This window comes from Camarhynchus parvulus, chromosome 1A (genome assembly GCF_901933205.1).
Source record: "Camarhynchus parvulus chromosome 1A, STF_HiC, whole genome shotgun sequence".
Lineage (NCBI taxonomy): Eukaryota > Metazoa > Chordata > Aves > Passeriformes > Thraupidae > Camarhynchus > Camarhynchus parvulus.
The window spans coordinates 7807816-7831855 of NC_044586.1; the positions used below are offsets into that span (position 1 = coordinate 7807816).

The 24040-nt window shown below is 40.1% G+C and overlaps 1 protein-coding gene across 2 annotated transcripts in view; it reads right to left on the minus strand.

Moving 5' to 3' along the window:
* LRP6 (LDL receptor related protein 6) overlaps window positions 1–24040 on the minus strand; it is a 116484-nt gene that overhangs the window by 25567 nt on the left and 66877 nt on the right. For both annotated transcript variants that reach the window (XM_030960786.1, XM_030960785.1), the window contains exons 6-11: window positions 21772–22168; window positions 21076–21247; window positions 6351–6567; window positions 4623–4912; window positions 3283–3509; window positions 943–1127 (exon numbers count right to left, since the gene is read on the minus strand). In XM_030960786.1, coding sequence (XP_030816646.1) covers window positions 943–1127; window positions 3283–3509; window positions 4623–4912; window positions 6351–6567; window positions 21076–21247; window positions 21772–22168 — 1488 coding nt within the window. The remainder of the gene's footprint in view (window positions 1–942; window positions 1128–3282; window positions 3510–4622; window positions 4913–6350; window positions 6568–21075; window positions 21248–21771; window positions 22169–24040) is intronic.

Consider the following 24040-nt stretch of genomic DNA (forward strand, 5'->3'; position numbering starts at 1 on the left):
AAGCTCTAATGCTGTTTCCAGTCCCACATTTCAGAGGGAAACATGGAGCAGGCCTCCACAGAACACCAAAATATATGAGAAGCTGAAGAAAAGCTTTTCTATCAGACATAATTCCCATATTGCATTTTGCTGTTTTGATCTCTTTCTAGCTTTGTTGCACTACTGCAAGCATACTGTTTAAAGCAGACTAACTCCTTTACCATCAAATAGTGGCTAATTAATAATGCTTAAATATTGGCTAGTGTTAATACTAATCTGAATAATTTAGTATACAACAAGGCAGTTCACTCCTGTGGGTGGTGAGAAGTTAAAACAAGGTACTGTGCAAATCTGAGAGGGCCTAGGTCCTCCACCCTGTACTCTGGAACAGTGAAAGAACAAAATATTCCACCTCCATTTAGCTGCAATTACCAGTTTATAAAATCATCACAGACCCCAGCACAAGAGAACTCTCCTGCTGATAAGCACTAGCCAGGAAAAGGTCCTTAACATGCAGAATACAGGAGGAGAAAATGCCTGAGGATACTAAGAAAGATATAAAACCAAATTCTATTAAATTTCATGTTGAAAAAGATGTTATCTTCTTGATGACATTCTTTCTACCTTTGTTATGTATTTTCTAGTGCTCTTGAGAGTAGCAAAACAAGACCCTCCAAAACACTGCAAGATGATATCTTTGTCCAACATATAACTGGAAATATGTATACCTTGTGTAATTTTAACTTTCTGAGCAACCCAATCACAAGAAAATCGAGCCTTGCTAACCACAGTGTCACATGAACATAAATTATAGAAGCTAACGTTAAAGGCGTGCGAGGTCGGGAAATTTTATTTTTTGTCTTATGATGTGTATCTTTGCATTATTTAAGCCACGATTTGTCATGAGGGAGCTGCAAAAAGCAGCATTGCCCTGAGGATGCTGTCAGGGGCTCTGAGGCTCACCTAACATGTTGGAGGACTCGATCAGGTTGGTGTCCAGGTCGGTCCAGTACAGGCGCCTCTTGGCGTAGTCGATGGTCAGGCCGTTGGCGCGCCCCACGTTTGGGACCAGCGTGGTCCTCTCACTGCCATCCATAGCAGCCCTGTCAATCTTGGGCTTGCCACCCCACTCAGTCCAGTACATGAACCTGATTGGAACAGAAGAAAGAAAAATAATTGCATTCAATCCAAGAGAATTCAAGAGGAAAACCAAAACAAAAATCCTTAGAAAGCATAAGAGAAAAAGAAGAGCTGTAAATTCAAGCATTGTGCTAAATTAGGTTGGTTTTTTTTCCAAAGTGTAGTCAAGTTTCCTCAAAATGCTTCCAACATTATTTTTTCCCACTTGGACCTGGATTTTCATCAGCAAGTTCTGTGTGACAGTATTTTGCTAGTATCTAATCCATGCATGTCATTTAAGAGACAGAGCCTGGCAGTCAGGCACCTTCATTTATACCTGGTTATTTGGCAGGGTGCTTTTCCAGAACATTTATCTTCTGTTTCTAATCAGTTGACTCTCAAATGAAGGAACACAAAAAGGTAGATCTGCAGGGTACTTTTGTTAAAAGGTGCCACTACTCATGCCCACACAACTAAGTCAACCAGCCACGTACACAAGTGTCTTACATCTCAGCCAAGACACACAAATCTGTATGGCATTTCCACTGGAGCAAAAATACAATTATTACATACTCACATGCCAGCTTATGCCTCATTTGGAAGAAGGACAGACTTGCACATGTTTACATTTTCTTTAGGCACTGCACAGTAGAGTAGGATGTATATTTGTATATATAATACTTCTTCCAAAATATGAAGGTGATACCATTCCAAAATAAAAGTGAGAGGCAGCTATCCAATATTTATGCCTTTGGGTTTTAATAACTCTAGTAACAAACCCCTGTGAAGTCTTTCAGTTCCAACCAACTGCACAATAGGAAAGGTTGCTTCAGAAACTGATGATCAACGGGGAGAAATTCACTAGACACCAGGAATGCATGCAAATTTTTCTTAAAAATTTTGTAGGTACTTTGTGTATAAATTTTGCAAGTTGGACACAGCACGGAGCCAAGTGTTAGAATTGCCCCCGTGGCAGCAATGCCTTGAAAACTTCCATTTAAAGTACAACTATACTGTATGTATATTTATATAAGTATATATACATATATAACTATACAGCTGGACTATTGCTGTAAGGAAAAAGGAGCATTCTGACCCAAGTAATTTTTTTTCTTATCTGTAGTGAAGACACAAAGCTCTGAATGATGATAATCCTTGGGAAAAACCTACTTCCAGTGTAAAACCAGAATCATCCATAGCAGTCTTTTGTTACAAATCAGTAACTGGATCTAAGAATCTGATGTTGAATTCTCATCCAGGCAACCCCTGGCACATCAGAGTTGAATCCAATCTAGGATCCCACTGGAGGTGACCATTGCCACCACCTTGTTGAAATAAAGCAGAAAGAATGCGTTTCAAGTTCTCTGCATTGCTGTAGCTCTCACAGTGTGACTGGGAACTATGATAATGTCATAACCCTTGTAAATGAAGTTCCTTCATTTGAAAAATAATGCAATATTGGTATAACCTCAAAGAGGTTTTGCAGTAATTAGTTATTGTCGAGAGAGTGTTTCAGGGTAGAAGAGCTATTTCAGAAGATGAACAGTTAGCTTGGCTTGCCCCATTCCTTCCTCCCTCTCCCTGTTTATTGCCCTACTTTTGCTATCACACTTCAGTCCAACTGAGAAGTTTCTTCTCAAAAAATCTTTCATTTGGGGCATAGGTGAATATAATTGTTTCTGTTCCTTCTCTGTCTGTCTTCCTTTGTCTGTACAGACTAAAAAGTTTCCTTATCTGAAGAAATAAATACCTTCCTTATGCTCAGACTATAAACCTTGCTCTCCCACCCTCAAATTAAATAATTTAATACCTTCATTGGACCCTAACTTGTGATAAAAAGAATCCTAATTTCTAAAACGATAAATATATTCCTTTCAATGTTAGAGTCCTTTTCTGATTAATGAATTCCATAAACCTAAAACTACTTTGATTCTGTGGTTAATTAAAAAACTAAATATAAATCCCTTTCTAATGAGCTGCTCTGATTTTTTTTATTTTTTTTTTTTTAGTATTTTTAATGATTATTCAGGACATTAAGAGTGTATTTCTCTAAATTACCAGGTTGTATTCCCCGGCTCAGTTCTCTCAGGGTTTACAGGCAGCGCTTAGCTACCATGCCCTAGAGGAAGCATGACAATGTTGTTTTTCTCTGTTCATAAACACAGAATTAAATCAGCGAGTTACCCCTCGGCAGGGTCGAGTGCCAGTGCCCGGGGACTGTCGAGATCCTTCCAGACAAGCACCTGGCGGTGCTGCCCGTCCAGCTTGGACACCTCGATCCTGTTGGTGCCAGTGTCAGCCCAGTACAAGTTCTTCCCCAGCCAGTCCACGGCCATGCCCTCGGGATAATCCAGGCCAAACTCCACCACGTGTTCCAGCGCGCTGCCATTCATGAACGCTCTGCTGATGGTCTGCAGGGATGTAAAGATACACAGGCAAATTAGAGAACTTACCAGTCTGTCACTGGGCTGCTTGTTTTCTTTGTTGCATTTTAAACACTTTCAGATTTTAGACATCTCATAGGAAAGAGGATCTTACAATATGCTACTTATTTGCAAAGCAAACAATGCTGCTATTCAGAAGTAATGATTTACTGCTCTCTGTGAATGTATTCTGTGTCAATTACAATAGCATTTCACTGGGGAAATAAATGGGATAACTAGTCTGGTTGAATTAAGCATCTACATGACAAAGTGACCTTAATAACTCAGTGCCAACTTTGAGGGGGAAATATTTTAGCTCTCCCAGGACTATACAAAAGCATCAATGTTATAGCACGGAACACTATTTAAAGCAGCTAAATGAAAAAAAAGTGTGGGACAGAACAGCAAATAGAAGAAAACAACCAAACGACTGATGAGCTCAGTAGCTTCAGTAGTGATGGCTAAATTTAATTTCACTAAACACAATCTCTTCCTGGACTTTTATTCAAAAGACTTTTTTAAACTCTGCCCTCAGGATCAGCCTGCTATCTGTGATAGCAGATACAGCCAGAATTCCATTTTAATAATATATTAGAGTTTAGGCATTCGCTGATAAGCCTGAAAATGTTAGAATAGTACAGAATTCTTCTGGCAAACATGGGCTACCTTTCCATGTCCTCAATATTTCTATCTGCACACACTCCTCATACTCACAACCAATCAGAAGTTAACAAATCCCTGATTTTGGTTTACTTCCTAGTTTGAACACAACCTGCTAATTATGCCAGTTTGTGACAGCAGGACAGTTTACAGATCGGTCTTCATGTGTATCACTTCCTCAGCTCAAAAGAATATCATGCTTCGGGAGTTCAGCCAAGTCACCTCTTGCAGACTCATTTAAACTTTGTGTTTTTAACTACCATGATTCTCCAACTGCAAAAGTACATAAGTTATTGTTGGCACATGTCTCAAGTCAGTTGCAGAAAATGTAATTTAAAACGAAACTCTTTTACATATCCCTTGAATTTTGTAAATCCCATTAATCAACCTACTCTTAAAGACCTCAAGGAGTATAATAGCCAACATGGACTGAATCTCTACCTTCAGTGAAATGTCAGTCCAGTAAATGCGATTGTCTGTCACATCAAAATCCAGAGCAGAAGCCTCCTTGACTCCGGTGAGCGGAATAGCCACATTGTTATTGTTGGTTTCTAGGGAGATGCGCCTGATGTCTGCTCTCCTGGAGAAGAGCAGGAAAGCTTCTGGCACGATGCAGGTCCTCATGTCACTGATGAGCTCCAGGCCGATGGGGCAGGCGCAGCGGAGGCCTTGGGGTCGGTACAGGCACAGGTGGCTGCAGCCGCCGTTGTCTTCTGCACAGGGGTTTGTACCTAAGCAGGCAGCGAGAGGAAAAGCAACCATTGCAAACTGCCTGCAAGTGAAAGGTGAAGCTAATCCTCACATGCATCAGCCACACTATGAGTCCTCCAAGCCAACATGCAGTTTTTCTCCTTGTGTTCTCTGATCAAATTATTTTTCATTCATTTCCTGTAATTTTTTAGACAGACCTTACTCTCCTTGGCTGGAAAGCCAGTGATGCACTAGGGAAAGGGATCTGGCCTTCAACAGCTACTGATGATTCCAATAGACAGCACAAGCCCTAAATGCATGGTAAGTGCATGTTCTGCTGCCTTTTACAGTACACTGGTCCAGCTACATAGCACCTTGCATTCCTGCAGGTAAAAACCTTGCAGAGCTATTTTCACATCCATTCAATGGTCTCTCCAGGATGCAAGCGAAGCAGCTCTTTGCAATACTCACTTATGTACCTGCACATGCTGGAAATTGAACTAAGAGAGGCTTGACACTAAGGAGTTCAATTGGTCAAACAGTTGCAAAGAGGGCTGCATTCAAAACACAAATACCTTGGGGCATCAGCCACACAAAGATACGTATCAACTACATTTCACTTCTTTCCTGCAGTACAATCCAGATGTGACAGCAAGAAGCTGCAAGCCTTCTCCACATAGCAGGATACTTAGGTACTGTGATGAGTTCTGTGATGCTACAATTATACTGCTACCAGTGCTTGGATAACCCAGGATAGGCAATTTAAAGCTAGATGTTGCTTTTTTACAGTACAAGTGCTACAGGGCGGGAAGTACTTCTAGGTATTTTTAAAGATAATTTTCTAATATTAATAAAAACTATTGAATGAACTAAAACTGGCTCATTCTTAGCTTTTGCATACATGTGGGAGCACATGTTCAGCTTGATATTCTTTCAAGCTACAGAACTGAAGCTCCTCACAGAAGATGTATTTGCTGGGAAATGTCCCAACGAAGGCAGGAATGATGAATCTGACTCCATGTTCTCAGAAGGCTAATTTATTATGATACTATATTATATTAAAGAATACTATACTATACTAAAGAATATAGAAAGGATACTTACAGAATGCTAAAAAGATAATAATGAAAACTTGTGACTCTTTCCAGAGTCTTGACACAGCTTGGCCCCAATTGGCCAATGAGTCAAACAACTCACACCAGAACCCAATGAAACAATCACCTGTGGTAAACAATCTCCAAACACATTCTAGATGAGGAAAACACAGGAGAAGCAAATGAGATAAGAATTGTTTTCTTTTTCTGTAAGGCTTCTCAGCTTCCCAGGAGAAAAATCTTGGGCGACGGGATTTTTCAGAGAATGTGAATGCTACACTAACCCACCCTAATCAAGCTGCAGCCTGCATTGCCATAGGACTGAATTCTGCCCATTTCTATTTTTCCATCCCATTGTCCCCTGGCTGATTAGCAGCCCACTCACCGATGACCTGGTGGACGTTGGTGGCTTTCAGGCCCATCAGATCGGGCAGCTGATCGATGATGATCTCTCTCTCTGCTGTGCCCTTGTGCACACGCTCAATGCTGCGCCTCTGCCAGTCTGTCCAGTAAATGTAGTCTCCCAACAGAGTGAATCCAAATATATGAGGCAGCTTGTCCTCCACCAGGACTCTCCTACCAGTTCCATCAGCATTCATGACCTAGGAATATAGACAAACTTTTTAGATATATAGAATAAACCTGCCACTATTTGGCAGATTAACAAACTAGTTGCTCCATGCTCAGACTTCAAATTAAAAAATAATCTCCAATCATTACAATGCTATCAATGTTACACACCACCCTAATAAAAAAGAAGAGACTCTTTATTATCACGTACTTACTCTAAAAGCCTTATTTAGAAGGTTAGTCTCATAACCAGATCTTAATGTGGAATTATGACACAACACTCATTAGCTTTACTTTAGGAACAATTATTATGTAATAATAGTTACTCCTGTTATGACTCTCTCATTTCTGACATGAGTTTTGGTTGAGTTTTAAAGAAGTCACTGTGTTTTACACAAATGAAGACAAATTTATAATGGCCAAGGAGTTCTGGCTCGGCATCTTCTAGTCCACAGTCCCTCCCAAGTGAGCTTTGCCCATATTACAGAGAGCATTAAGAGGAGACCCCACAAAAATACTGGGAGGCAAACAGTGAAGAAGATCTACAGAGTATATTTATATTCCCCAGTCTGAATAAGGAACCAGTTTTACATCCTTCAAAATTAAGTACAGTAATTTTTTTTGCTACAAGGAACAGCTGTAGTCTGTAAATAATTGCATGCCTTTGATCAAGACACTTGAATTTACTGTGTCATTTTTCTCTACTGCTAAAAAGGAGTAATACCTAACTTCCTCAGTGAGGCACTGAAAGGATTAATTAAACATATGTATGCATGTTCAAGTGATGGAGTGCCTTATGAATGCCAAGTATTATTATAAAATATACCATACTGACAGGAGTAAAGAGCCCCATGTTTTAAGACAAGCTTAAAAATGGTTCAGTGCTGCAATTTTTCAGAAAAAAAACCCTTCTGAAATATTTCTACTTGTTTCAAGGCCATAGCTTAAGTTTGTAGTATGTATACCACCCTTCCAAAACCAGGAAAAACTTCCAATCAACCTTACTATAAAAACTTTCAGAAACAATGTGATTCATAAAATCCAAGGTAGCATACTAATCCCTGAAACATTGCAGCATCCTTCTCACCACCCAAGCATGTTCTAAGTGAATGACTGGAAAAGGGGTGGTTTATTAAACCACTGTTTTCAAATGTCTCACTTATGGAACCGAGATAGCCACAAACAAATCTATATGGCTTCCCATCCTTCCCATGGCTCAAACCCAAAGATTTATGGCAATGACAACCTTCAGGATCAACTGGTTTAGTACCTCAGACTAGACTGATGATAGCTGGTGGCCAAAATATCTTTTCAGATGACAAGAAATGTAAAACCTAGTTTGGGGCAACTCCTACCAAGACACATATGAGATGAGAAGAAAGGAATAGAGAAATGGAACTGAAACACACGCATTTCCCAGGACACTGTATAATAAAATATTTATACATTCCCTTTAAAAAGTGGAAGAAACGCTATAACCTTCACAATAATTTCTCCTTAAAACTATACCTTGTCAAACTTCCCAACATTTTGGCACTTACTCTCAGTATATTAAGATAGGAACTGAATCTTTATGTGCACATTTCCCTAAAGAGATGCTTCATATTTGCTGGACTGTAGCAAATAAACTCCAGATTTACTTTTGAAGAAAGGTTATAATTACTTGATGGAATTAGCTTATCAAAACCCTTCAGTCCAGCAGAATATATAGCATGCTCCTACAAATGCATTAATGCACATGTATCTCAAAAATAGATGACTTGTCTGTGGTGACTTGTTTCCCCCTCCCCCTTAAACTACAGAGATAAGCCATTTGTGTGCAACTAATTAATACATGGCAATTAGTGCTTGCTGAGCAGACCAAGAAGATACACAGAATGGATGTTGAAAAGTGAACCAACTAAAACCACACAGTAATAATCAGTAAAACATCACCATCACAAAGTAGCATTTTTAAAAATTACATTTTTTGCTTTGTATTTATAAAAGAAAGAAAATTCTCTATTTAAGGGAATGCTTAATTACTGGCAAAGAAAATTAGTTGGAAGGTGTGTGGTGTGGGATGAACTTTCTTTGGCAAACTTTAAGAGCTGCTCAAATAAGCTGCCCCCTATACTGAAAAGAATCAGGAAAAGAGAAGGGACTTAAGGATTAAGTATCTGCTTTTAATTAATTTTTGCTTATACACATAAAGGCTATTTTGAAAGACAGCTTTACATCTCCTGGACAAAACAAGCACCTTTCTGTAAAAGTATTTACATATACCTGCCACTCTGCTCCTGCTGCAATTTTACCAGATACACACCTATACATATATATATATAGATATATTTCAAACATGTTTTTTTTCCCATGGCACCATGTTGTCTGCACTGACTTTGGTTGCATGTTAGGTGATTTCAATAAAATTACATCCATTGGCTACAGAATCAAAGAGTCCGGTGTAAGGCAGAAGGGAAGTGGCAAGGGATGTAGGGGTGATATGTAAAAGAAGAATAAAGCAAAAAGGAACAATCACTTCACAACCAGTTTCAAGGGATTTCAGCATCATCTTTGCACATACTCGAACTCAGACAACAACCAAGTCCCAGGCTATAATCCTTGCTGGATTCTTTCCCCTTCCCCAGTTCTACATGGATCAGGCTCCTCACAGTGAAGCCCCACAGAATCCCCCACACAACAAACCCACCTTCAGCTGCTATGAGGCAGCGTCTCCAGAGGTTTATGCTGCTTTTAACCACAATGTGGTGTGAGTTTCACATTCTGAGGCCATTCTGAATACTGCAAATCACACTGAGAATACAGGCTACAACAGGAAACAGATGTGGTGTAACCACAAACACCACCTTTACTGAAAGAGCGAGTAGTTCCATGAAAAAAACCCCTAAAAGTGCAAAAATTAAATGGCCTCAGACAAAATACCAGATATCCTGCTTGACGAATAAGGGCTTTGTTTATCCTAAAACAATAATGAATGCAAACCTATAGCCTCATGAACACACAGCTTGTTCAAAGTAAGTGATTACTGTGGAGAATGTAGTCACATTTTAAAATGCTGTACTTAGTGATCAGCAGGAACAATAAAATAACTTTGAAGCACTACTTCTAGTTTAAAGTTACAGACTGGAATGCACAGTGACATATTCTAAGGGTCTTTCTTGTTAGAAAGATACCTTGCATTCAATTCACTTCTAAGTAGCAGTAATCACTGGGATAAATAGGCTAATGCAGTGAATTTACCTTTCTGATAATCTGGGATTTGAATATATGGTAGTTTAAACTTGTCACTTGACTGCTTTAGGTCTAGAGTTTCATCATGAAGTCTATCTCCTTTATGAAAACCATGTTCAGCTCTGCATAGAGCTTGTGCTGGGACCCTGGCAGAACTGCAGACTAGCAGTCCCCTGAGGTGCAGTGCACCAGGGGCAGGGGCAGCAGACACTGAGCAGATGTGCACTGGTTTATGTGCACAGCACTGAGCAGATGCCCACCACAGAAAGAGTCTGTCCCTACCAGGGATGCTGAGATCAATTCCAAACTAAGAGCCCAGTCCTACAAGGTGTCAAGACTGAGATGAAGGTGACAGAGTGCAGAGTGCATTATCTTTCGTCTTAACTCACAAGCACTGTTGAATGCTCAGTATAGAACCACAGAATCATAGACCAGCCCAGGCTGGATCATCTGGACCAGCCCTGAAAGATCATCTGGTCCATTTTTCTGTGGGAAAGAAGCCTAGATAAGATTATCCAGCATCCTTGTCCAGTTACATCTTGAAAACTTCTAGTCAGGGGAGGGACTCCACTACATGCCTCAGTAAAGTATTTCTTTCTTATATTAAAATAAAAACTCCCTCAAGGCACCTTGTACCAGTTGTCCCTGTCCTCTCCAATGTGGCACCATCCATGCACCTGGAGAGCCTCCCTCCACTTCCCTGAGCACTGGAAAATTGTGAGCCTTCTCTTCCCCATGGAGAAAAGACCAAACCCCTTCTGCCTTTCCTCACAGGGTGGGTTCTCATCATTCCTTTAGGCACTCTGCCCTCTCCCTGCATCTCTGTTGAATCTGCCTTCATCTCACACCATCACTGGCATCATTTGCCCTCAGTAAACCTGCACTGGCTCGTCCCAACCCCCTGCTTCCTTTGGCTTGCAGGTTTCTAGAAGAACTCTTTCCAGGGATTGGAATAAAACTAATGGGCCTGGAGCTTCCCAGGTCCTCTTTTGGATGTACTTGTAAATGATCAGGGAGCAGGTTAAATATCATGGATGCTAAGCTTTTTCTTTGGCCGATGGGAGCAGAGGAAGTCAACAATAGATGAAAATTTATAAACAACACCTGGTAACGCTATGTTCAAAAAATATATTACTTATGAGCATGGAATAGGCCTCTGTGATGGACTGTAAGTCCCCAGCTACACTACAAGATGTTGCTAAAACATTATTTCTTTCACAGCACACATCAGTAAAACAAAAATCCACCCCCCCTAAAACAAACAACCCTTCCAGTAAAATCCATAAGCTCCTCTAATTTCATATACTTGAACCCAAGCCCTGATTTTTAAGATCAACAGCCTGTTTTTGGACAAATGACAGATACCTTAGCCATTACTGATTCCTGAACTTCAGCATCTTTACCAGCACCACCTTACTCATCCTCAGAGAGGCCAGAAGACCTCACTGAATATGCAGGACCTCAATTTCTCTGCTGAAGTACTACTGCCATCACTGCCCCAGCTCTACAAAATTTTTATCAGGCATCACAGCTGGAAAGCATCTTCCCCCACTGAATCACAGGAAGGATGCAATTGTAGCATTCACTTTTCTTCTGTAAGGATAAGGAATTAGAAAGCCTTCTGACCCCATGGCAATGCTTGGCATGTCACATGTCCCACAAGTGCAGAGCACACTGGCTTGTTGTTTCCTTGGAACATGTTGAAATAGACTCTGGATATATAGGTATGGTTTACCTTACAGATGCACAAAACCCCAGACATTTGGCACAGGCTTCTATGGTGGAACTGTCACCAAAAAAAAAAAAAAAAAAAAAAAAAGCTAAACTCTTCCTGAGCAGATCTTAAATTCTTAACTCATTCCAATGACAGCTTGGGTTTCTCCCAATAGTTTTAAAGCAGCAGAAAATAATCAGAAAGCATTACCACCTTCATAATTTCAACATGGAATAGATACAACTTAGAACAATGAGGTAAAAAGGGGAATTTCTCATGAGTTTGATCATTAACACTGATCTACTCAAGCTGATGGCAAGAAGCATTACTGTAGAACACCCTGAAATACTGAATTCAGTACAAATGCCCCAGATATTCCAACACACCATGGTGAGCAAGGCTAGCATTATACCTGAAATAATTTAGGAATGCTCACACTCAAGGCTTCGTTACTTCAGCCCTGATTATCCAGAGGTAAATACCTACACGTGCTGTTTGATGCAACAAGTAACAAGTCAGTTCACGGCAATGCTAATCAGGGATATGACTGTTCATTGTCTATCTAAATGCACATGAATCTTACTTTACAAGGAAAGTGAGAACCAACACTACATTAATGAGATTTATTTGGTTAAAGAAAAGAAACTTGGGCAGCATCTCTCTTAAAAATAACTCTAAAAGATAGCTGGAATTCCTATTAATCATTATATTTGCATTTTTTTGGACTGGGTTTAAGAACAATGTATTTTCAACTTCTCTAAGCAACATAAAACAGTTTGGAATGATTTCACTGTTATGGCTGCAGCAATATTATCTAATTAACACATGTATTTACTGCAAAACAGCTGCTCTAATAGAGAAACAAAGAGATATCTTGTCTAAATTTCCAGTTTTATTAGTCTTCCCTCTAAAAAAAGTCTTGATCAACTATACTCTCTAAGTGAACAACTGAAGCTTTCAACTCAGTTTGAAGAAATTATTCTGTCAGCGTCATTTACTTACTATTAACAGCATTTCTCCTCAATTCTAAAACATTAAGGAATGAAATGGGAAGTCCTCTCTTCATTGTGGTGAAATCCTGAGGAATCAGCAGAAGGGATCCCTGGAACCCTTTGGATTTGCTTCAGAAACCAAATGCCTCCAGCCAAGTCCATGATTTCTTACTGATAATTGCTTTATAATAACCATTAACAATTCCTAATTTAACAGTTTCTCAGCACCCTCAGTTTCCTCTAGAGCTCTAACAATTTTTCCAAAGAATTCAAAATATATTTTTTCTGACCATGGATAATATTCCTAATAGGACTGCCTGCCATGAAGATAAATATGTACAAACAGTACAGAGATTAATTTCATAAACACCCTTTCTATCAGGCTACACACACTGCTGTAAGCTCCTTTCTTTCACAACAGGACAACTTTCTTAGCTCACTGACCAATGCCAACAGCAGAAATGTTTTCTCCATGATGGAATTTAATTTTAGAAACAACTGGCTCAGTTTTTAATGAAATGGTTAAAGTCAGGTAAAGTTACAAGTAGGCAAGGAAAAGATTTTAGAACCATTGTGACAATCACAGATGACATCTAGGCAATCACATGCAACACAAAAAAACTCCTGCATTTGTAAAGAACAGGCTAAGACAAAAAAATGAGCCAAAATGACAAATAAGATGAGAAGAGAGAAGGAGCTCCTCTGAAAAGATTCAGTGGTAAAACAGGTGACTAAAACCACTTTACTACAGAGATTAATTTTGGTATGTAATCCATAGGCAACAGTCAGGGAGTGTTCTGTTACCTGAGCATAGGCTGTGGGGGCAACAAAGAAACCTAATGACTGCATTTTGCAATTTACTATTTAGCAACTAAGACCTGTGGGCAGCTGCACAAAACACTTTGCAGAATGTAAACCAGACTAGCCAAGACCAACCTGAAACCTCACAGTGGGTTTGGGGGAACAGTTTGACAAGTTCAGCGCAGCAACTCCTGATGCCCTTGCATGTGGGTAAAAGCCTCTGTGCTCTTCTTTCCCAAGGTTCTTTCTTTCAGTGCCTTGTCCCAGAAATTTATTTTTCACTTGTTCTCTATCTAACCTGATGTTTTCCAGACTCTTTAGTAAGCAACTATAATTGTTTTTTTATAGAGGGGAAAAAATGTGGAAAGTTTTCTACTGTTTTGCCAAGTCCAAGTGGTTCAGGGAATAGTGCAGTGAGAGACTCAGCCAGTTATGAGATACTTTTCACCTTTGGTGGCAGTAAGCTTTCAAGCTGATTCAATTGCTCCTATTCACTAAATCACTTTGATTCCAAGGGTTTTGCATGTCCAAGAGCTTGGTTTTCCACCTTTTTCCACACGCTCTTTGCCACACTACAAGATGATGCATGGTACCAGAAAAGATGTTCAGGTTAAGACTACAAAATCTCACAGCAAAGTAAGAAGCCTGTGTGAAGAAAGCTAAACCATTATTGAGAGTTATTTGAGGTCAGGTGAATACTTTCCAAAGAAGCCCAGGTTCAAGATCAGTACATGGTTTTGTACACAAATGGAACTCAGCTTGTGAAAAGGGGAAAAGAACAAAGCCAGAATTTTGGAGACTAAGGGATAATAGCGGACTGACAAACAGTACTCAGCTGAATCAGGAAGACAGACAATAGCTCAGTATCTCTTCACATTGCTCCCCAGCTTGCCATGAAATATTTGAAGCATGTCAGACTCAGCTGAGCTGATTACTCCGGCTGGGCTGGTTTGAGGGATTTCAGTGTTTTCCCTTAGGTCACCGATACTGGCTGCTAGCAGAGGCTTGTTGCTTTCTAGGTGAGACACCTGGGTAAACCAAAATACAATTTCCTAACTCCACTGTGAAAAATCTGGGAAGCATGTATGACATATGAATGCAGATCCAACAGTTATACTCCAATCAGCTGCATGCTGGGCCATGGGGACCATGAGGCTTTCAGAGCTATCAGCAGCAAACCAGGACTGCTCATCTTTCAGCAAAGGTTGTGAGAAATGTCTCTGAATTCCCAGAGTGAGCAAGTCAGCACAACTTTCTGCTCAAATCAAGCATGGATACCTGCCTCTGACATGGTGATTCCAGGCTCTCCTTAGAGGTAACAGGAAAAACCCCAGTGCTTTAGGAGTAGGACTCATCTAATCTATTCTAAACATTTTCAGTGTGGAAGTGCTGATTTCCAACATTTTTATAAAAGCAACATAAAGGAATTTAAATGAGCTGAATGTATCTACATCTCATGAGATGAAACTACAGATTTCAGGATGAATTGCAGATCTGTGACCATTTGAAAACCAAATGCCATAGTCTTCTCCACATAATTATCAGGACAGTAATTTCACTTAGAAAAATACCATGTTTGGTACTCAGATCAGAGAGTCAAGTTACTCTTGGGCAAGAGTTCTGGCTCCATCTCCCCAAGAGCTTCCCTCATTTGCCTGTTTGGTAGGAACCTCTCCCTGTCCCATGAAGCATGACAGCCTGGGATAGCAGATCCCTCTTGGAGAACTCCTCAGCACAAGCAGCTTGTAATGTAAGGTCTCAATCATCATACTTTTCATATCTGAATTTTGTTTAGGTAATCTCAATTTATCAAAAGTAATAAAAAGTTAACTTTTAATGTTCCAAATTTGAAACTAGCATGGATGTTTTAAATGTTTCTTCTTTTTTTATTTTTGCATTAAAACACCTGAGGTTGACTAGATGATCTCTAGAGGTCCCTTCCAACCCTCACAACTCTATGATTTTGTGAAAAGGTACATCTCTAAGTGATAATTCTGTAGACTCATATTCAAAAGTCAAAGCAAAAGAAGATATTTTTTTATAAATAGTAACAAGCTTACAATGCCAGGAGGTCCTAACTCAGCATTAGAGTCCATGACAAGGGACTATTCAAATCCTTATATCCAGCTCTGCCACAGCCAGGAGACCTTAGTAATATGTTGTCTGTGGCTGTCATTTGTTTGCTTATTAATAAAGTTTTATTATCTTGGTCAGCATCACAAAATTTCATTCAGAAGTTCAAAAGAAACCTCTCAAATGAGAATCACACCAAGTATAAACTAATACTTATTTGGTTGGTTTTTTTTAATAAATCCTTCCTCTACTACTAATTTCAAAAATCTATTTTTTTTTTCTTAATACAGGCTTAGCAGGTGAAAGAAATAGCTGGAAATACCCCAACAAAGTAAGCTTAAAGTTTCTGAAACTGGGATGGAGTACAGGGATCTGTCCTACCCTCTACAGTACATACTTATTTTTTGTCGAATGAAATTCCCAAGTGCCACAACTATCCAAAGCAAAAGCAAACAGCAAAGCAACTTCAGGTATTTGTTTTAACTACCTTACTTCTCATACCTGCAAAAGTTTAATGCAAGTGCACAAAAGCAGCTGTGTTCAAGAGCTAGGAATATAATGGATTTTGCTTCTCAATTTTCAAACCTGTGCTTCAAGTAGGCTGGAAGGGGTAGGATCAGTAACCAGGCCTGCAAGTCATCAGCATTTCACAGTACAAAGACTAATGGCATGAGACAAAAATTCTCAGTCAGAAAATAATTGGTGTATGCTTAGAAGACAAAATTTCCTTATTAGGGTGGCAGTAAAATTGAGGGAGTTGTCATCAGAGGAAAATATAGCCCTGCAATTTCAGGATTAAAATATGAATTGGAGCATTCTCTACATGCCAGACTATTAGCTCCTAGGTCAAAGACAAAAATGTCCTCTCTATTCAAGATTTCTGTGCTCTATAAAGTCTTAGCAGCATCTGCTTTTCTGTTGTCCAGCAAGGCTGAGTTCTGAACACTGGTGTGTACTTAGGCTGAAAAACAGCAGGATGCAATACTTTCCATATTAATCATGAGGATTAGAGACAGTAATGCCAGGCACAGCTAATAGATTTGGGAATGCACAAACACTTCAAGGGGGAGCTGCACTCAAAAATCACCAGATAAAGGTTGGATCTGAGCAGGAGGTACATCCTTTCTTTACACTCACCACTAGTAGGTGTTAGTGGGTGCCATCTCTGGCTCTGAAAATGGAGAATAGGAGAGGATGAATAAAGAAAAATGAAACAGAGATTGAAAAACTATGATAAATCAGCCATAAAATCATGACTTCCCCTTAACACACACAGCCACACATGCATGCAGCCATTTATAATTGCTTTATCAATACCAGCTTTGCTGACCATTTAAAAATCCAACCTATGCCTTAAAACAGGTAGCATACGTGCCACGAACACAAATATTCACCAGAGCAGGAAAACACAAGACCAATTCAACAGAGCAGATCATACATTTTTAACCTCATAGCACGGCAGGAAAATGATTTAAACCTGTAGCAAGTCAGTGAGAAATCTTCCCCACTGGTAAGCACAATAGCAGCCATCCATTTCAATAGAAGTTTATCAGCAGTGAAACCTGACCGAGATAAATGACGAAGCTGTTGAGCCGCAGCCTGCTTCTGCCTGCTGCAGGCTGCCAGATAAAATGGGAACAAAAGCTCCCTGCTGTACCCCCTACCAGTCTCCATTAACCCCTGCTGATGCTTTATTATCGTCTGGGGGCTCCAGAACAGCATAGCATGAATCAGTGGGTAAAAAATAAATAATAAAAGCTCCTATGTAGCACAAACAAACCAGAAACATGGCTTGCAAGAATGACATTCGGTTTGGTACCCCTGCAATTAAATAAGGGTTCTGAGGAATCCCACATGCAAAGGCGAGAAAAATAAGAAAAGCACAAAGTATGTAAAATCATGTATGAAAAAGGCAGTAAAGGCAAGTACACAAATGCATTTCTCCTGCTTTTATCCCCCTTTTCAGCTATACACAAACACATGAAGCAAAGCAGGGACCAGGGATTTTATTCTGATGCCTTCATGTCCAATTCCAAGTTTCATCTTTGGAACCTGTCACAAACACCTTTGTTTGTTGCACCTATGCCAGTGTCCTTTCTTCAAATAGAAGTTTAAAACATTTACTGAAGGCCAAAACATCTTCTATTACACAGATATAAAAAAATGGATGGTGAGGGCACGGAAAGTGCAGCAAATCTCCTCAAGATTCCTGGTTGCCATTGGAAAGTAGGCAGTGTGAGCAAACTTGAAATGTTAGTAGTATTTTAGCTATCACAGATTAAGATAGGAATCTACATTTAGCAAAGGCCTGGTTAGTTAACACCAGAGGCTCTACCAGTCCAGCTGGCCCTGCCCAATCAAAATCTCCACTTACTCTAGAAGGGGATAAAGTCCTTGTGGGGCCTATGAGGAATGGGTTAGGGAAGACACTTTGGATCAGCTCTGCCTCAAGCAAAGGCAGACCCACCCGTGGGATTGTTTTTGCTCAAGACTGGGGTGCATTTGGTGAGTGATGTGGAAACAAAAGTGGGAATCTCAGGGGGATTTATTTTTTGGGTGAGAACAGTGTGTGATGTTGAACTGTATAATATTGGTTGCTGAATGACACTGCCACTGCACACCATAACTCCATGGACAATGAGGATGGACTGCTCCAGACACACCAGTCATCAGCTCCTGATGTAATTTGCAACCAGCCAACATCACAAGAGTCCTCCTGCCCTGGAAGACACTTGGGATAGATTGAACCCACAGCCATAGACTAAATTAACAGACATTTTGGGGGGATGGCCATTGACTACAGAAATGAGAGCTGTGCTTAGTGTGTGTATATATACATGTATGCAGTTGGAAGGAGTAGGACTGGGGTATGATGTACATGGTATAAAATAAGGGGTAGGACATGTCCTGGTTCTGGCCAGGACAGGATTAATTTTTGCAGTAGTCAGGAGGGGGCATGGCTAGGACCTGGAGGTTATTCTGTACTCTCTCAAGTCATTGGGGCTGGGGGAAAGGACTCTTCCAGGGAGAAGAGGTTCCTTCAAATTGAGGAGACACAGCAGGGGGAAAGGGAGCCATCCAGTTTTTTCTATTGTAAGGGATATTCTGAATGAATAATTTCTTTCTCTCATTGCTATTGTGCTGTTACTGTTAGTTTTCTTATCTCCTCGCTGTTTTCAGTAAATTATTCTTATCTCAACCAGTGATCTTTGCTTTTTCTGCCTCCAATTCTCCTCTCCATCCTGCTGGGGGAAGTGAGAGGTGTGTGGTTTGGAGAGTCTCACTGGGAGCACTAAATTGGGGAGCACCATTCCTTAATCATGACAGGTGTGGATAAAAAAAAAAATCCCCTTTAGACTGAACCATTCTTTTGGATGGACACTCCCACTGCATCCTATAGAGCCCTTCCATGCTTTACTAACTGCAGAAGCCACACTGAACATGTGTGCTGATCACTACCAGGGTCACCGATTTTCACCCCCTTTCTGCCCCTCTGAAGGGCAGTTAGCAAGCAGCAATATTGCATCTAAGGAAGAACATGACAGAATTGCTTCAAAACAGGAGAAGAGAAGCTGTATGGGTTCCATCCAAAGGTCTACCCATCCCAGTATCCTTTCTCAGAGAATAATCAACATTACACTCACAGAACTGTATAACAAAGGAAATGCATACAGAAATTTTTCAAGAAGACTCCTTCCTTCTACAGCAATTTACAGTTCAGTGATTTGTAGTTCAGAGGCATTTTATTTGCCACTAAATTGCAGTGGAATTCTCTTCCACAAACCTACCCAGTCTTCCTAGCAGCACGTGTAAGCTTTTAATATCTACAACCATTTCCACAACTTACAACATCTGCTTTTGTTTGTTATGCACCCACCACCTACCATTAGTTACAAGGACCAACATCTTCTGTGAAAAAAGGTGTCTGTGTGGGAAGTGTTGGTCACCTTACACAAAATTTTACAGATCTGTGTCACATATGCCTAAATGAACACCTTCGGGAATCAAAAAATACAAACCCACATCCACAAACAAAACTAAAATCCAAAAGCACCAAAGGAAAACTATGGCAGAACTTCTTCTCTGTTGCTTTAAAGGTTTTAGCCTGACTGTTTCAAGATTTACTGCAAGTTGATAAGAGTTAACAAATGTTAACTTTTTATAAAAAGCAGCAGCAGTAATATAACTCTAACACTTGGAGACTCATAGGAAAAAATAACTAGTAATTCTGAAATCTTAGAGTGATAAATCTTTTCTGATGCCCTGCAGAGATGGTCCATGACAACCTGGAACAAACTCATTTTGTTGGCTTACACTGATTTAAGAACAATGAAATGGAAATTGTCCCAAAAAACCTTTGTACCAAATCAGATATTTTCTGTCCTGCCACAAACACTGTAATGTTGATATAAACATTCTATGATGTGTTCTAGCCAGTTTGACAGAACTGCAGCAGTGAGCTCATGCCTGATCTAGATGAAAATTTCTGCTACAAACTGATCCAGCACTGAATAGAATTATTATTAATAGATAAGGAATCTCAGTGTTCTGGCAAACATGAGGGTGAAGAATGCCTAACTTTCCTTTTGCAAAACACATTCAAGGCTGAGACAGTATCAGGGCTGAAGTGCTCAATAAATAAATCTCTACACATCACTAAAACTATTTTCTCCTCTTTTCTCAGAGCTGGTGTAATATTAGGTGAATTACAGACTATAAATCTTGTTTACAGGACAAAGAAAACTCTGCTCCCTGAGGCTCTCTCAAGGAGTGCTTCAAAGCAACTCACCTTGCAGGACTGGAGTTACTTTGGCTCTAAAGGAGAGCTAACAGTTGTGTGACCTTCCAGCACATGACTGTGACTTCACCTTGACTTATTTGTAGTTATAAATGAGCAAAAACAACTTTGTAAGTCTAGAAAAGATATGATTGTGCCAAATATGATAAGTGCTAAAAGTTATTTGCAACAGTTAGGAATCAACAAGGAAAGCTGTAATTCCTCAAAGGAAGGCAAATCTACCAGGATACAGCACAGGCAGACCTGAGCACCAGGTAGCAGTCAAATCTTCCACTTTCATCAAAAGCTTTTGACAGCAAACTGATCAAATGCTAAACAATACCATTTTCTCAAAGACTCACAAATAAAAAATGCCAAATTTGTTTCGTAACTGTTACACAACAAAAATAAATGCAAAACTTTCAATGTGAGAGAGAAGAAAAAATGTCTTTTTTAAAATTAAAAGTTTCAACTGGACATGTAAGAAAAAAAGGAAACTCTATGCTCTTGCTGAAACTCTAATTAAATAAGGGAGATGCAAATTATAAAGGACTTCTGGAAGTATAAATAAGTACATGTGAAAGAAGATTTATTTCTTTAAAATATATTTTACTAGGCTCTAAATTGAGCAGTGCAAAGACTGAAAGATAATATTTTTAAAAGTACATACATTAATCCTAGTATAAAGCTTTTTCCCATGATGACCTAAGAATTTACTTATTTAACAGGTCCTTATCACACATTCTTACAAAGACAGCTCTACTACGCAAAATGAGAGGGAAGAATAGCAAGTAACTTGCCCAAAGGCTGAGAAGAACAGAGTTGTTTCTTAAAGCACAACTCAACCACTATTCCATCACCCTTTTCAGCTGTATCAGAATATGAACACCTAGAAAAGCAAAACTACATTCTATAACTTCATGGAATAAAAAATGCAGGTACAGTTACAAACCTCTATTTTGTCTGTTTTGGCATCTCCCCAGTATATTTTGCCTTCTGCATAATCCAGTGCCAACCCATTTGGCCAGCCAAGCGAGGTGTTCACCAGCACAATTCTGTCTGAGCCATCCAGTGCTGCCCTCTCAATCTTTGGGATTTCTCCCCAGTCAGTCCAGTACATGTACCTGCAAAGGAAACAAAACCTTATTAATCCAAACTTCCAATATTCTTATAGCATCTTCTGGACTGCTCTTTCCCAAAACCACATAGCACATAAAAAGTTACATCCCTAAACCAAAAATATTTCCTTACCTAGGTAAGAATGGCCAAACCATTCAGAAAGAATGGGCATGTAATCACACAAACTTCCTGTATCAGTTTGCTCAGCAAGACAATACAAACAGCACTATTAGCTAGAATAAACAAGCTGATTCATGCAGCCCACAAAAGTATTTTTAAAAATAATAAAATATAGACACATAAGGTGACTACCCAGGTGGTCAAAATAGAGCAGCAGTGCTTGTGCTTCAGAGCCTTTACTTTCAGAGATTCCCAGTATTTTCATTTGGAAAGCTCAGAAGTTTATCACTACATAGATAGTAGATAGATAAACTATGTAGATAGTTTACCACTGTCTACATAGAAGCAGACAGAGGTAACTTCTTTGCACGACCAATATGTTAAAAAACGCTCCCAAACAGCTCCTCACCCAACCATGGGATCCAGCACAATAGCTCTGGGCTCTTCCAGGTCTTCTGATATCAAGATTTTCCTCATGGTGCCGTTAAGCCTGGTGACCTCGATGCGGTCCGTGCCGGTATCCGTCCAGTAGAGGTTGCGCGCCACCCAGTCCACGGCGATGCCGTCGGGATGCGCGATCTGCGCCGTCACCACGAACTGGCTGCCCGAGCCGTCCAGGAAGGAGCGGCGGATGGCCCTCACTTCATCGTCTGTCCAGTAGATGTACCCTTCCAGAGGGTCGAAGTCGATGGCGATGGCGTGGCGGATGTCCTCCAGCGGCAGCACGATGTCCGTGAAATCCGGCGTGTCCAAGGAAATGCGCCTCAGGTCCGTCCGGCGGGCCAGGAGCAGCAGCGCAGTGGCACCTGCAAGAACGGGACAAACACCTTGGAAACACTCTGCAAGAGGCCTGGAAATAGAGAACCTGAATTTGTTCTTTCCCAACAACATGGTCTAGCTTCCTTGATTACACAGTGTTAAAAATAGGTTAGATCTCGGGTTTCTGTGGTTGAGATGACCCCCAAGGTATTAGAAAGTCTTTTTTTCCCAGCCCCGTGACCATCGAAGAAGTCGAGATTTGTCAGTTCTGCTTTTTTTTTTCAGTTTATTTTTTCTTATCTATTACATTCCTTCTCTGACCTGCTGAGATCTGTCTGGCAGGTCGGTTTGTGGCACAGTGACTGCCCTTGGGGTGGTGTTAGCTTTTTATACTACAAAGTACGTGTACTGTATTTACAATAATTTTCCAATACCTATCACCTATATTAGAGAGTCTGTCTCTACTCTAAACCAATCCAAAAGTGTCACCATCCCAGCAGAAGATGGAGGACAAGAAGAAAGAGAAGAAGAACAGGACACGCCCAGATTCCTCCATCTTGCCTCTTGAACCCCCATTCTAAAACCCCAAAATTCTACTTTTTCACCCTGTGACAAATTAACTATCATTCTACCCAAACTCTTGTGGCTTGTAAATCTTCACACAAAGTTGGTAATTGTTTCCATGGACTAAAATCGAAGGCACAGGTCTTTTTGACTCCATGCCAGGGCCTCGAATCACCCAAGGTAGCCAGAGGAATATCCTGGGTCCCAACAATTAGAAACTGTTGTAAAATAGTGGATAGATCATTAAGCATGTACTGTTAGTTCGGTTGTTATATTGTAAAAGGGGTTAAAAGAGTAATACGCCTCAGTAAAGTGCACCACACCCCTAGGCGAAAGGAGCCAGCCTGGACAGAACTGTAATGGGCCAATCAAGCACCTTAAACCTTCATGCAAATGAAGGATCCAAAAAGAAACCAATCCAAAGGGACAAAAAACAGGATAAAAAGGGGCTTCTGACCCACTGAGTTTATGCCACTCCATCTGGGACATTGGGGACGTCACTGCAGCACCCACCGGCCCCCTTGCCTAGGCCTTTCTTTTTTTTATAAGAAAAGCTGAAATCACTTTAGTACCAGGAGCCTGCTCTTGTTTTTCTCAACAGGACCTAACCAAATTGCTGGGTACCAGCAGAAAATTCCACTCCAAATGTGAAGCTGCTCACAATGTCTCTGCTTATTCTTCTTCAGAACAAGTCAGATGTGTTTACAGAGAAAATTCAGTGGTTCTTTCCTTTCCCAGAATGTATCATGTTGCACATATTCTCAATCCATATAGTTCCCTCCAAATTACTGAAATAGATATGCAGCAACTATGCTGCTATTTTATGCAAATCAACAGATGGCCTGCAACCTCTTAGATGAGAAATTAATTATTTACTGACTGTTTGCTGCTGTTGGTGAGAGGACAACCATGTCAAACAAGCTGTATGTTTCAACAACACCTGATAAATGGAAAAAATATAACAAAGAACACCACTAGTAAACATCTTTTGAGAAACTCTAATTGGAGGAGTCAAATTTGGGAACAGACCACTGCGCAATGACCATGCAGAGCAGGAGGACTGTCACCTCCCACATTTGCTAAGAATAAGCTTATTGAAGACATGAAGATAAATAACAGAGTCTTATAAAGTAATTTTGAGCCAAAGCACACAAAAGCCTTGCTGGCTTTTGGGTCAAAAGTCAGAATCACAATAAATAACTAAGATCAGCTTGGACTGCAGAAAATGTTTTCACATAGGCAACACAGCATGTTTAATGGTACTATCAATGACAGTTGCACTTACTGTCTAATCTAATTCATTTTCATTTAATTTTCCATTCTATGTCCCCAGTTTTCAAGGTAATGAAAGATAA